Source organism: Curcuma longa, chromosome 8, assembly GCF_044706935.1.
Source record: "Curcuma longa cultivar G26 ecotype Majalengka, Jawa Barat chromosome 8, ITB_CL_G26_1.1, whole genome shotgun sequence".
NCBI classification, from domain to species: Eukaryota; Viridiplantae; Streptophyta; class Magnoliopsida; order Zingiberales; family Zingiberaceae; genus Curcuma; species Curcuma longa.
This window is the reverse complement of record NC_133868.1, coordinates 7,834,955-7,847,821: the sequence shown is the minus strand read 5'-3', so window position 1 is coordinate 7,847,821 and position 12,867 is coordinate 7,834,955. Positions and strand designations below refer to the sequence as shown.

Here is a 12,867-nt window from a genome sequence, read left to right as displayed (position 1 = left end):
TTTTTTATAGATTGAAGAACAAGAATTCAAGTTAAAACAAAGCATTTAAATTAAACTAATTTCGTCCTGCTGGGAGCAGAACTTACCACTGTTCGAACAATTATATATCCCTAAGCCCGCATGTCATTGTTCTGTGAGCAAAATATATATATATATTATAATATTGTGCTAGCTATCAGACGTTTTTGCTGGTATCATAATCCATGGAAAGAAGATGAGCATAGAGCAGCTGATTCCACGTATCAGGAACTCCGGGCAGACACCAGTGGCTGCAGTCCTGAGGAGCATCCGGCGGCGTCCCCGGTTCCCGGTGCTTCGACGGATGGCCATCTCTTCTGAACTCCGTAAGACCCGTAATGTTCAGAAGCCGCGCCTTCTTCCCGCCACTCTTCATCCCTTCCACCGCATCAGCGATGATCCAGTTGTTCCATGGCTCGGCCGGTCTGAGGGCGGAGTAACTCCTTTCCGGCTCTGTGAAGGCCGAGCATGTCCCTCCCTCATCCCACGTCCCGTTGCTGCATGGCATCCATCTCACACCGCGTGTTGAATCGTTCGTAAATTAGTTTATAGAATTTAAGAAAGGCGACTTGCCTGAAATGAATCGGAGAATGGTTCCTGAAGAAGATAGAGCCCTTTTGCAGTTTGTTTAAACTCCATAGCTTTACCGTATCAATTGTTCGACGAAATGCTTCCTTCACATCCATGGTCATGTTTATTTCTCCGCCCACCTGAAAATGCATTCCCCTGAAGCATATTAAAGTCCAGCAATTAGTCTGATCGGTTGAGCAAGTGCACCTACGATCCAATGGTCTTCTTTTGGTTCCACCAGTGGCCGGCGTTGAGGACCAGCACGTCGGCGTCCACCCAGTGCTTGGATTGCCAATTGAGCTCGTCGAGGTGGATGGCGCTACGGACGCCGCTCGGGGCGGACGGAGGCGGCCGGCTGACTGCGGCGAGGAACGGAGCGCGGTAGTACTCTACCGTGAGATTGTGTTCGTGGAAGACGATGGAGAGGAAGCCCCTGTGCTTCGTTATCGGATTCCCGTACTTCTCGTAGATGCTCGATTGGTTGTGAACCGCTTTGGCCAGCATGCACACGAGCGACTCCCACTGGTTTCGCCCGATTGAATCCCCCACGAAGACTATCTTCCCGTTTCTGCTCCTCTCCAGCAACTTTGATGCGTTAAATCTGTATTTATATATATATATATATATATATATATAAGAAAAATCAAAATCCAATCTTTTCGATTCCAAATGGAACTAAACGGCAGCAATTGAATTAATTGTTGTTCAGAATTGGAACTTGGGGAGATTGCAGCCACGGGGTTGCCACCGCCAGTAAAGATAGCCGGAATCAGAGCGGCCATTTTGACGGCATCGGAAGCCAGGGTCGAGGAAGGGGCAGTCCTCGGCGTAGGCCTCGGCCCGGTGGATCCCGTCCCAGACCCACTGGCCGGAGGTGTAATCGCAGGCGGCGTCGGCGTCCGGCGGGGGTTTATCATACGTACGGCCGGCGATCCGGAGCAAAAGAAGTGGCTGGAAGGGAGTGAACCAGTGGAGGACGATGAGGAAGGAGAGGAGGAGGATGACGGAGAAGATGCAGGAAACAATTTCTGATCTCTTGTTGAAAAAGAAGAAGAAGCGCGGTGGAGGCGGCTTCTCCATCAAAAGTGGAAGGCGGACGATAATGGTGACGATGGGGAAGGAGATGAATACGGATCAGTAATTTCAAGGAATTTTTTTTTATAAAGATGTAAATGAGCCAGATCAAACTTAGCTGGTTTAAGATTCTTTATTAAAAATTTTATCTAACTCTATCGGATGTTAAATTTATTCATGAATATTTTGATAAACAATGTTAAGCTTTTAATCAAATTCTAATTATTTTTTATATTTTATATTAAATTTTTATTTATTTCTAAATTTTATATTATTTGTTTAATATATTATAAATATTAGATTTAGAAAGAACATTACAAATTTACAAAATTATTCATAAGTATCTTTTATATATATTATTTTAAGAATTAAATTTTATATAAATAAATTTATTCTTAAATTATCTATGAATATTATTCATGAATATTTTTATAAATAAACGAACATAAATAAATTTTATCAAATTGTCTTAATTTTTTATAATTATTTTTTTAATAATCTATAAATATTTAATTTTTACCATCCTATTAGACATTCCGAAACAATATAATTTATATTTGATTAAATTGATTGTACTATTTTAATTGATCAAGGACCGGAGTTTTCTATGTTTGAAAGTTTAAGTTTTCTTCTGCAGAAAAGAAAGTTTAAGAATCATGATACATAATCATTAGATTTATCGAGAGTACCAACATTTATAAGGGCAGATGTAATTAATCTTTAAATTTGAAATTAGGTACGATATCTTAATTGAGGACATTAATCATTAGATTTGAAATTACGTACAATTTCTTTTAGAGATTGAGTATTATGTTAAAATTGAATCGAATCGAACTAAATTAATTGAAAATCGAATAAATTGATTTTTTTTTAACCAACTAAACTAATCGAATTTTTCAATAAAATCCGAACAAACTGAATCGATATTTTATCGATTAATTCAATTTTCAACCGAATTAATCAAAATTTTAAAATATTATGAAAATTTTATTAATTAATTAGATATTTATAAATTTATTTATTTAAAAATTATAAATTATTTTTTAGTTTGATTAATTTGGTTTATTCAGTTTAATCAAACAAGAAATTTTAAAAGCAAAACCGAACTGAATTAACTGAATTAATCGATTAAAAAATAATCAAAATTCTAAAATAATCGAATCGAGTTTTTTAATTCAGTCAATTCCAAGGTCAATTTAACCAAATTTTTATTCACCTCTAATATCTTTATAAGGGCAGGGTTAACCATTAAAAGAGATACATAAATACACACCTCAGATTTATTGTTTTAATTTCCCAAGTTACCTAAAAGACTTTAATTTTAAACATAATTAAAAAAAATTGAAACCTATTTAAAATTAGTAGAACAATTTCAAAATGAAATAAAATATTATAATTTATTATATTCCTTGAAAATTTTCTTATTATAGTTTTTTTTTAAAAAAATATTTGTTTATTTAAAAAAACATAATTAGAATTAAAGTGTTGGCTGAGTGAACTGACTAATTATTTTAGGAATAAAATTCTCTTGTTAATTTATAAAAAAAATGTGAGGATTTGATGTGAGTCCCTTTTTATTCTTCCTATGTATAATTACTCTAATTTACTTTATTAATTTTACCTAATTTGATTGTAGCTAACTAATCCACCTCCACTTGCCATTGTTCCGTTTCGACTCAGTTCAGGTTTATCGCCTAACCCACTCATTCATTCCCTACTAAATGCAACCCACCGGTCGCCCGCCTACCGCCACTTCCCATCACCTTTGACTTCCTCGTCAATCAACTCATTTCTCGTCCATCTGCAACAAGCAGCGCCATCGCGTGATCGTGATCGTGATCGTGATCATGATCGCATCCCCAGGCCACCACCGTGCCAGTTCACCTCCGCCGCCCCACGCCCCAACGTCGACGCATCGATCACTCGCACCACACGCCGGTGCTAGCTAGCCAGCAAACAACCTAACTTCCTGTGAGTCGCGTCCTATTCTTCAACCATCTCCGCCGCCGGCCTCTCGCTTGAGTTGCTCCACCTCCCGCTGTGTAACGCATGCCTGTTCTACGGCAAGGACGAAGACCATTGCGGACTGATCACTAGATCTCCTAGTTTGGAGTCGAGAATTTCTGTGAAATTTTGATACCGAAATCAAAACATAGCCCAAGCCGAGCTCTATCCAAAACAGTGGTCGACTTTCGATGATCAATGAAGCGACGCGAGGATGTGAGAGATTTTGGGAAACAAATTTTGACTGCGGGGAGAGTAAATGATTCTGAGGAAATAAAATTTCTAACTTATTTTATTAGCTTTTATTTTAAAAAATAAAATAAATTTATTAAAAAAATTAATTTAGAGCCGTCGGAGGCGGGACCCTGTGCGGCGACCCCACCTTACCACCCAGGGCGGCTTTGACATGTCGACCCTACTGAAATAATAATTATGCAAATAATTAAAATAAAATATTTTCTGATTGATTCGAAAACATCGAAAACTATTTTAATTAGCATAAAATAACCTCCACTGCATGATATTTTAAATTCATATTGAACGAATCCACCTAAAAAAATTAGTGCTTTTCCAAACCATTAAAGATCATAACGAACAAGACATTACATGTCGACATAAAATAAAAAGACAATGGATGAAAAATATATCCCACTAAATTTTAATAGATGATCACCTATATATTAAGTCAGTAGGTAATCACAAAATAATAATCTTCATTAACTAAACTAAAGTCAAAGACAATATCAATTGCATCTTGTTCAACTTTTAATTAAAAATAAAAGAGTCGAGTTCAAAAGACTTTAGGAAAGCTCTGAGATGATATTTCAAAGAGCACCACCCTAATGATACATTAGATAAAATTCTTGATGATGCAATTTTAGAAAAACACTTTGATAACATTTTATAAAAGTTGTTTAACGACACCTTAGTCGATCTCTTTGAAAATATAATTTTAGTAGAAGCTAGCTACTAATCCCTTTGGAAAATCATGGACATGACTTGGACTTATAAATTATTCCTTGCACACATTTCCCATAAAAGTTAAAAGAGAAAATTAAACAAAATGAATATCATATACTAAGAATATTGCAAGATTTTAGTTTCAATTTGGCAATTAAATCCAACTTGGAGAATTTGTTTCTTTATCTACTATTTATCACTATATTTTACTGAGTTGATTCAAAATAAAGACAAAATTGATCAATTTCATCACCTTTTTCTATAAAGTAGAATCAGTTATATCAATTTAGTATAGCAGTAGTTCCTTAGACAACTCAATTAGAGAAATAAAGCTTGATGGAAACAGAGATTTGACAATTGACAGACAGGGGATGACAGAAATTTTATGATAAATGTACATTAATAATAATAATAATAATATAAGATAAAATAGCATATTGGTCCACCTCTTTGTTACTGCTGCTGTGGCGTAGGCTCCTGCAAGAAGCAGAGGAAACAACAAGACACATTTATCACCAATCCCCTGCTTAGCTTTTTGTTCCTGTTCTTCACTCAATAATGCAGCAACTCACCAAATTGAAGCTATTGCACGGAAGGAAAATACCCCTAAAATGTTAGATATCGACACATTTATTTCAGCTGCTTCTCCTTTTCTTGCTGGTCTCCCTCGTTCTCTCCTCTCCGGCCTTCGCCTCCATTTTCCTTAGAAGTTCTTCCGCATTGTCTGCCGAAATGACAATGTGACTCTCAGAGTCCTCGATGAACCCTTCTCTCACTCCTTTGTCAAACAGTTGGATCAAATCATTGTAGTAACCGTCCACATTCAGAATCCCAACCTGCTCAAATCAAGCAAATTCAGGTTTTCCAGCTGATAGGTGCGTGCATAACTGAGGGATGAGTAGTGTGCATTACTCACTGGTTTGTGGTGGATTCCAAGCTGAGACCAAGCTATTATCTCAAGAAGCTCCTCCATGGTTCCATAACCACCTACGAGTTTGGGGATTATAAGTTTGAGATGTTTCAGACGTTGACAAATAATTCACTTGGGTTTCACCTGGAAGAGCAATGAAGGCATCTGCATTCTTAGCCATTTCTGACTTCCTCTCATGCATGTCTGCAACTCTTTTCACCTCGCCGATGCTTTCTCCTAATATCTGCAAAAACAAATTTCTTTGCTGCTTAGCCGTTTTCTTGTAGCCAAAATAAAAAAACAAAACTATATTGAAACAAGATAGAGGGACATCATATATCTGGAACTGCACCTCACTTGGCAGAAGGGCTGTTGGAATGACCCTGTAATTGGATATGGAACAAGAAGATTTCTTGAATGAACTACGAGATATAGTACTGCGTGAGGAAATTAAACAAGTTGCATATTTCTCACCCAAGAACATGGCAGCCACCATCATAGACTGCTTTAGATATTAAACCCATCAGACCAACACTTCCACCACCATACACCAGGTCTATCTTTCTCTCTGCCTGAAAGATGGAGGACAATTAAAGAGGAGGAAAGAAATAGGAACGGTTGATAGAAGGATTACAACAAAGCTACTTAAAATTTAGTAAAGTCGTCACCAGTTTCTTCCCCAGGTCAAGAGCTGCTTCACTGAATGAAGTCCTGTTACCTGACCTGCTTCCACAAAAGACACATATCCTCTTAAACCATTCTCCGCTTCCAGTCCCCGCTGCATTCTCCAGGTTTTCTTCCATCCTCTTGAGAATGGAGCACAGAGAGAGAAGCTAAATCTAGAGAAGAGGAAGGATTCAAGCAAGCAAAGAAGCAAGCAATCAATCTATCTCAAAAGAGGTAGCCCACATCTTTATGACCAACAAGCAACTAGTACTTGGAGTTGGGGGGCCACGGCAGCATGAATCCTCTCCCATTCTCCTCCTTTATGCATGTCCCATCCTCTCTCTCTATCTCTGGCAAAATTACCATAAGAACATTTCTCCTTTTGGGCCAATCCAATCGGTCATTTGCTTACCTATGTTGTTTGTTTCCTGCCACTTGCACTGCCACCTTTCATCTACTAGTTAGCTTGTGTCCCTACAATCCTAGATCACACCACAAATTCCGAGACATATAACTAGATTTCAGTTACCAGAATGACAATCTTGTAGCTCGAGGTTGGGATGATATGTGCACCTTTTGCTGGAATTGACTCGTTACTGTTTGTCACAGGACCTTAAAATATTCATCCGAAGTCAAAAAAATAATTAAGATCAGGCGTTGGTTAACAACTTTGGTTCATATAACGCGTTCAGCATTAGTTAATGGAGATCAAGTACTCTTGTCAAACTAATGACTTATATCCAGGGGTTTTAGTAGGGAAGAACCAGAGACTTTGAGGATCCTGTATTCAGCATCAATATAATTTTTCACAAAACTATGGACTCTGGCTAGTCGTTCCAAAACAAACAGAATTTTGTTCTGGATGACGTAAGTTTTTTGACAAGAGCTGCTTCCTTCAGAAAGAGACGCAATAAATGATTGCTTATGGCACATTTCTCAATCCTCGTTGCTTCTTGATCGTGTTTATGTTAAGAAGTCTAATATACGTTGTGATTTTCGTTCTGAATTAATGAACAAGAACAGAAACAGATTTTTTTTTTATAACTGCAGCGGAGTTGTAATATTGCACGACTAATTCCCTGAAATAGGCCCACAAGGTTATCCTGGCACATTCCAGGATCCAATCAATGTGATGGGAGAACAAACAGTCCTTTGCAGGCCTCCTCCTCCTCCTCCATGATTACAAGAATATCATTTTGCTTGGCCAAAAGTAGGCTCCCTTACCCTTGCTTGATGGCCACCTATTCCTGGTGGGTCACTTTGGCATGGAATCATTCTTCTTTGTCTTCCTTAGTTGGCCCCATGCACAGTTATGAGATCAATGTAATAAATTGTTTTACGTAACTCTTCCTCTGTGAAGACTGCAAACGGCCATCAAATATTTTAAAGATCAAAAGAGAATCTCTAGATAAGATTTCCCTCAAAACAGGATTTGGAGGTTCAGCTTAATTAATTCGCGATCGACGTCATTCGGATTCGGTAATCCTCTAAGATTGACTGAGAAGCTCTTGATTAACTAGGAGTAGCTTCTTTGATTGCATTATTTGCTTAAAGGTGTTCTTGTAGGTGGCAATGGTGGGTCAGCTTCTCATGGCACTATCTCAGCCGGCCACTGAGGCCTAACCACCAAAAGAAGTAGTAATTTTTAGGGGTCCCTCCAACCTCGAGAGAATCTAGTGTCATAGATGATGTTATATTGTGTCTGCAGTGAGAAAGATATGGAGGAAGATGACAGGGAGAAAGCTGGGTTGAGGACAGGATGGCAGTTGGATTCTGTAGAAGATTATAGTTTATATGATCATGGATTAGGCTAATTAACCAGGTGCTGCTGAGTCTGCGCAAGTGCCAAAAAGATCAATCACTAAAGGAGAGATTCTCCCTTAATCTTTTCATTTATGGAGACTGTTCACAATTGCCTACTTAATGTTTCCTGATATGACTTCACTGTTACAGTGAGACAGAGCCAGGGTTGATTGATCATTACAAAATCCAAGTGTAAATAAAGTGTAATGCACTTAACAATCTTCCGATGAAATTTATTGCTAAACAATTTGAGCTGTCGATTAAGTAATAGCCCAGATTGCATCGTGCTCAGTCCGTCGATCAGAGGGCTTGAAAGAGGCCAAATCGTCCGAGTCATGTTTCATATGCGCCGTCTTCAGTCGCTGCCCCTGCATGACGACATGTCCGGCAAGGAACTGGAAGTCTGGAACTCCGGCGGGCTGAGGTCGATCGCCAGGCTGAAGGATAAGAACGCCGGGCCAACGACTTCGAGGCGGTAATGCCCCGACTTCCACGCGCTGACCTTCGATCTGCTGAATCCTTAGCTTGCTACTATCATTACGCACAGCTAGCGCCAGAAACCCCGCCGCCTCGTCCTGCCGTAGCCTCCCGGAGAGGTCCGGAACTGCCGACCACGGCAGGAATGGCGACCAGAGCTCGACGTCTCCATGGTCCTGGTAGAGGGGAGCGGGCGTAGGAGACGCCCAGGCGGTCCTTGGGGTTGAGGGAGGAGACGGTGGCCTGAAGCACGATAGGTAGGAGGTCGTCTTCGGAGAGGTTGAACTGGAGGACGACGGCGTCGGTGAAGTAGAAGGCGGGCGCGTGTGGTGGGGCGGAAGACGAGCCATGTGGTGGCGACGAGGAGGACGGGACGGCGGCCCATGCGATGACGGCGAGCAAGGAGAAGCAGCCCAGCAGAGGTCGTCGTCGTAGGTGCAGTCGCAGTCGATCTCCACCGTTGGAATAATTTTAGAGAATTGTAAGAGAATATAATGATAATTAATTTGGAAATCATATTCATCGTTTAAGTATCAACAGGATTTTCATATGCATGTTGAACAAGGAAACGAAGAGGCTTGGATTCGGTGCATGGTTGTAAACATTATCATGCCATTTATCCTTAAGCTATAACTGAATCTGTAAACCTATTCTTTAGATGAAAAAGAAAATAATAATCATCTAATTTTGATATGCTTGATCATCTTATCAAATACATCATTGCAGAAAATCTAATTGCACTTATGTTATATATAGAATTTATATAGAAAGTTTACGTTTCATTCTGCTGGCTTGCTAAATGATGGATTTTCTTCCTACCGATGAGTCAGGTAAAGACATTCATCGCAGGCGCCCTTCGGGCGTCCTTCAATCACAGCCCCACGCACAACAAGTTGAAAGAATAAATCAAGATGATCAAACGGTACCGAATATATTTTATTTTCTAAGCGATTATTTCTTTAAAGATTTGATCTTTATTCTCCTATAATAATTTACCATTTGAGTACCAACTCTACTGTATCCCATAGGAAGCAAGTCAGATAATGTTAATTAGTCAGTGGCAAAGGGTAAAACGATCACTCAACGGTCCCATACTTTCTGAAAAGAAATATATCATGAGAGATTTGTTCAAAAACAAAGCATTTTATTTGCACTCTGCTAAGAATTGACTCAGAACTATATTTATAACAACACACCTATAAAAATCATCTGTATCAACCCATAGGGGTCGAGTCAAATATCATTAATGTGGCAAAAGGTCATATGTTGATCACAAGTGCCTTACACAGCCGATCCTATATATAGAGATAAATTAAGAGAGGACTTTGTCCTAATATAGTAGTTCCTACATAGTTAGATTTCATTAATTCTGTATATTCTGTAAAAAATTTAGGATTACTATGGAGTAGAGTTGTTAAAGTTAGTTATGATTAATGATTGTATTGGATGTTAAGATTTGATTGTGATTTAGTTCTTCTGCAAAATTTTAAAGTTCAAATGACGGCCTATTAGAGGCTGGATCAGACACAGCACAAGAAGAATTCAGCCTCGTTACGGCCCATTTACATCTCGTATAATTTATTTGTATTTTCTGTTTATGTGATTATCCAGTATATATATACTAGTGTATTTTGTTATTTCTTAAAAAATTATTTTCCTATATTTTGTTGATCTTTAATTATAAAAAAATTACAAGGAAAGTAATATCATTTGATTAAAATATTTCATGTTTCAAATTACTGTATTTTTAATTTTAACACACAGGGCGCGGACATTTTACACTTGAAGAAGATAAAAGTACGGATATGGTATACGATAAATTAGCTAGGCCCAGTTCCTTCATCCTCTTTTCCCTCCATCTCAAGTGTCTTAGAGACGATCGACGAGCAAGGAGACCGAGTAGGAGGAGGAGGAGCAACTCCGGCGAGGATATCAGCAAAGGCCCGGACGATGAGCCCATGAGTCTTCTCGCCGTTGACCCTTAGATACCAAACCAGAAGCTGCAAGAGCTTGCTCCGATCCCTAACACCGTGGGCAGCCACCATCTCCTCCATCGACCGTCGGAAGTCGCGGTACGGGTCCTCTGTCTCCAGCGCTACCACCACCGCGCCCTCTAACGGCGGCGCCTCTGTGGGCTTCACGGCCTCCTCAGGTGTCGACCAGGTGCCGGCGCCGCAGCTGGGCTCGAAGAAGAGCCGGTCGGACGACCGCAGCCCCAGCACCACCCTTTCCGGGGAAACTCCGACCGAGAATTCCGAGACCGTCGAGAAGCTCTCCGGCGACGAGCGAGTGAAGCACGAGTCGGCCGAGTCGAAGGACGACGAGTTGACGGTGCAGGGCGCGTGGCGGAAGGACTCGGTCTTGGGGGTGGCGCAAGAAAGCCACGGCCATGGAGAAGAGGAGTAGCAATTGGGATGCTCCCTCGAGTAATTTGGCGCGAACAGGAAGGAGATGAAGCTTAGCTTCTTGCCCATATTAATCTTCTCATTAATCATTCAACATAACTGAGGAGGAGGATAGGAGGGGGAGGGGGAGGGGGAGGGGAGGAGCAATTGAAGGTGGAATTTTGAAGTGCCTTATCAGGCTTATTAATGGAGTCGGGCAGTTGCTATGGGGACAACTCGAGGGAGAAGGAACATGCATGATTGATAGGGAGAGTGGTACACCCATGTGAGCATTAACTGTTAGGTTGGGCTCTTCATTAGAATGGATTACATCATTGAACAGTAGTATTGGAAAATAGTAGTTTTGTTGGGCAAGAACAAGAGACTTGAGTAGGTTCAACCTAAATTTGTTGCACTTCCAAATATCAAGATAATTGATGGATATGTGCACTCCACATGCATGCCTAAATCCATTGCACATACAGTAAATTAAAAAAACAATTGCATATGAAATACAAAGGGAGTGCACAACATCATCTTCAAAAATAATCATTGTGGATAGTTTAGAAAGGGATTGCATATAAAATACAAAACATGTGCACACGTAGTACCACCGGTGCACATGGATTGTGTTTCTTGACGTTGTTTTTCTCCGGACTAGAATTAAAGAACACGAGCTCAAGATTATTGTCCGGAAATTTGGGGGATTTTTTTTTTCCTCCATCTGTAGCTATTCTCTGCTCTAATTGCTTGTTGTGTTCATTATTGAAGCCACGATCGAGTCTGAGTTCGCCAGGCGCTGCTGCTCTGCCTCCGGCCAGTATTCCAGATTGACTCCGAAGAGTCTAAATCGCTGGGAGTTTTCTCCTGCAGACATCGTCTTCTCGATCTCCACCGCCCCGTTCGTCGGATCTCCATCTGTGTATAATTAATACTACTTCAGTTGCCGGAGAGGAGAATTAAATTCTAATTGAATCATATATATTTATATTCACAATCAAGTCTGAAATTTTACCTGCGGCATGGTACATGTCATGCACCTCAGTCGCCGCCGCCGCCGCCGACGGCAGCAGGCTCACGTTGCCGCCGGTGCGCCGACGGCAACCGATGTAGAGGCGACCTCCTCTGCGCTCGAATTGGACGACGTCGCCGGCGTCAAGTTTCTTCTCCTTCACGAACCGGCTCCACCCTCTGGTGAGCACGTAGCTCTGGCTACTCGCCCAATGCGAGTACCGGAACTGCCACAACTTGTCGACCGATTCGTCGACGAAGCCGATAACCAGGCCGCCCTCCGCCGCCTCGACGTCGAGGGGGAAGTACTTCTCGGCGTGTTGCTTCGGGATCACCAGTCTGTTAAGCTTCCCGACGTCACTCGGAGTGAGGAGCTTCTCGAACATGTGCACTCTCTCGCACGAGTAGTAATAGCGTTGGTCACTCATCGTCAAGCTCGAGTCGATGAAAGCCATGGTCCATGGAGTTGAGAAGCCATTGCCGCCTATTTATAGTGCATAACAGATCAAGCTACACAAAAGGCAAGTTAAAGGAATAATCAAGTAGCTAGAAGGATGCATGAACGCACAATTAATGGAAGAGACAATGCCTGGTTCATTGATCTGAGCACGCATACATGTAAGGGAGTTGGTGCCCTTTCATTGACCTGTGGGAATAGAAAGGACCAAGACTTCAAAGTTTCGAAGAACTCAGCCAGAGATTTTATATAGCTACAGATAAAATGAAGCAGTCAGTATGCATGGCTTCAGCAGAATCATCCAACTTCCCCCTTCCACTCCGACCATTCACCTGTGTTACAATATTAATTTAAAGAATTGTAGTTTTAAAATTAGTTTTCTTTTTTCATGTGCTGGATAAAATAAGAGTCATTATTTGGGGGCAGGAAGGAAGGTGGCGGTAGGTCTGCGTGCACTGCACTGCACTACACTGCAAACGCATCTTATGTGAAGAAGAAGATAAGGGGGCACATGGCATGGGGATAAGTGGAGG

At 40.8% G+C, this 12,867-nt stretch overlaps 4 protein-coding genes across 4 annotated transcripts; all 4 read right to left on the bottom strand.

Annotated features, from left to right (window-relative positions):
* Nucleotides 1-175: 175 nt before the first annotated feature.
* On the bottom strand, nucleotides 176-1,668 carry LOC141832848 (protein trichome birefringence-like 8). The gene is made up of 4 exons (XM_074720216.1): nucleotides 1,307-1,668; nucleotides 800-1,189; nucleotides 592-744; nucleotides 176-515 (listed from the first exon to the last, which is right to left on the bottom strand). Exons 1-4 carry the CDS (start codon nucleotides 1,666-1,668, stop codon nucleotides 176-178), a joined length of 1,245 nt encoding a protein of 414 aa, XP_074576317.1.
* Nucleotides 1,669-4,973: 3,305 nt separating this feature from the next.
* On the bottom strand, nucleotides 4,974-6,377 carry LOC141832849 (putative cytokinin riboside 5'-monophosphate phosphoribohydrolase LOG4). Its single transcript, XM_074720217.1, has 6 exons — nucleotides 6,205-6,377; nucleotides 6,011-6,108; nucleotides 5,889-5,919; nucleotides 5,681-5,780; nucleotides 5,543-5,613; nucleotides 4,974-5,462 (listed from the first exon to the last, which is right to left on the bottom strand). Exons 1-6 carry the CDS (start codon nucleotides 6,337-6,339, stop codon nucleotides 5,262-5,264), a joined length of 636 nt encoding a protein of 211 aa, XP_074576318.1. The 5' UTR covers nucleotides 6,340-6,377; the 3' UTR covers nucleotides 4,974-5,261.
* A 3,819-nt stretch (nucleotides 6,378-10,196) lies between these two features.
* On the bottom strand, nucleotides 10,197-11,013 carry LOC141834152 (transcription repressor OFP13-like). The gene has a single exon (XM_074721607.1). It carries the CDS (start codon nucleotides 10,975-10,977, stop codon nucleotides 10,303-10,305), a length of 675 nt encoding a protein of 224 aa, XP_074577708.1. The 5' UTR covers nucleotides 10,978-11,013; the 3' UTR covers nucleotides 10,197-10,302.
* A 490-nt stretch (nucleotides 11,014-11,503) lies between these two features.
* Nucleotides 11,504-12,305, bottom strand: LOC141832837 (B3 domain-containing protein Os11g0156000-like). The gene is made up of 2 exons (XM_074720212.1): nucleotides 11,882-12,305; nucleotides 11,504-11,784 (listed from the first exon to the last, which is right to left on the bottom strand). Exons 1-2 carry the CDS (start codon nucleotides 12,303-12,305, stop codon nucleotides 11,609-11,611), a joined length of 600 nt encoding a protein of 199 aa, XP_074576313.1. The 3' UTR covers nucleotides 11,504-11,608.
* Nucleotides 12,306-12,867: the final 562 nt, after the last annotated feature.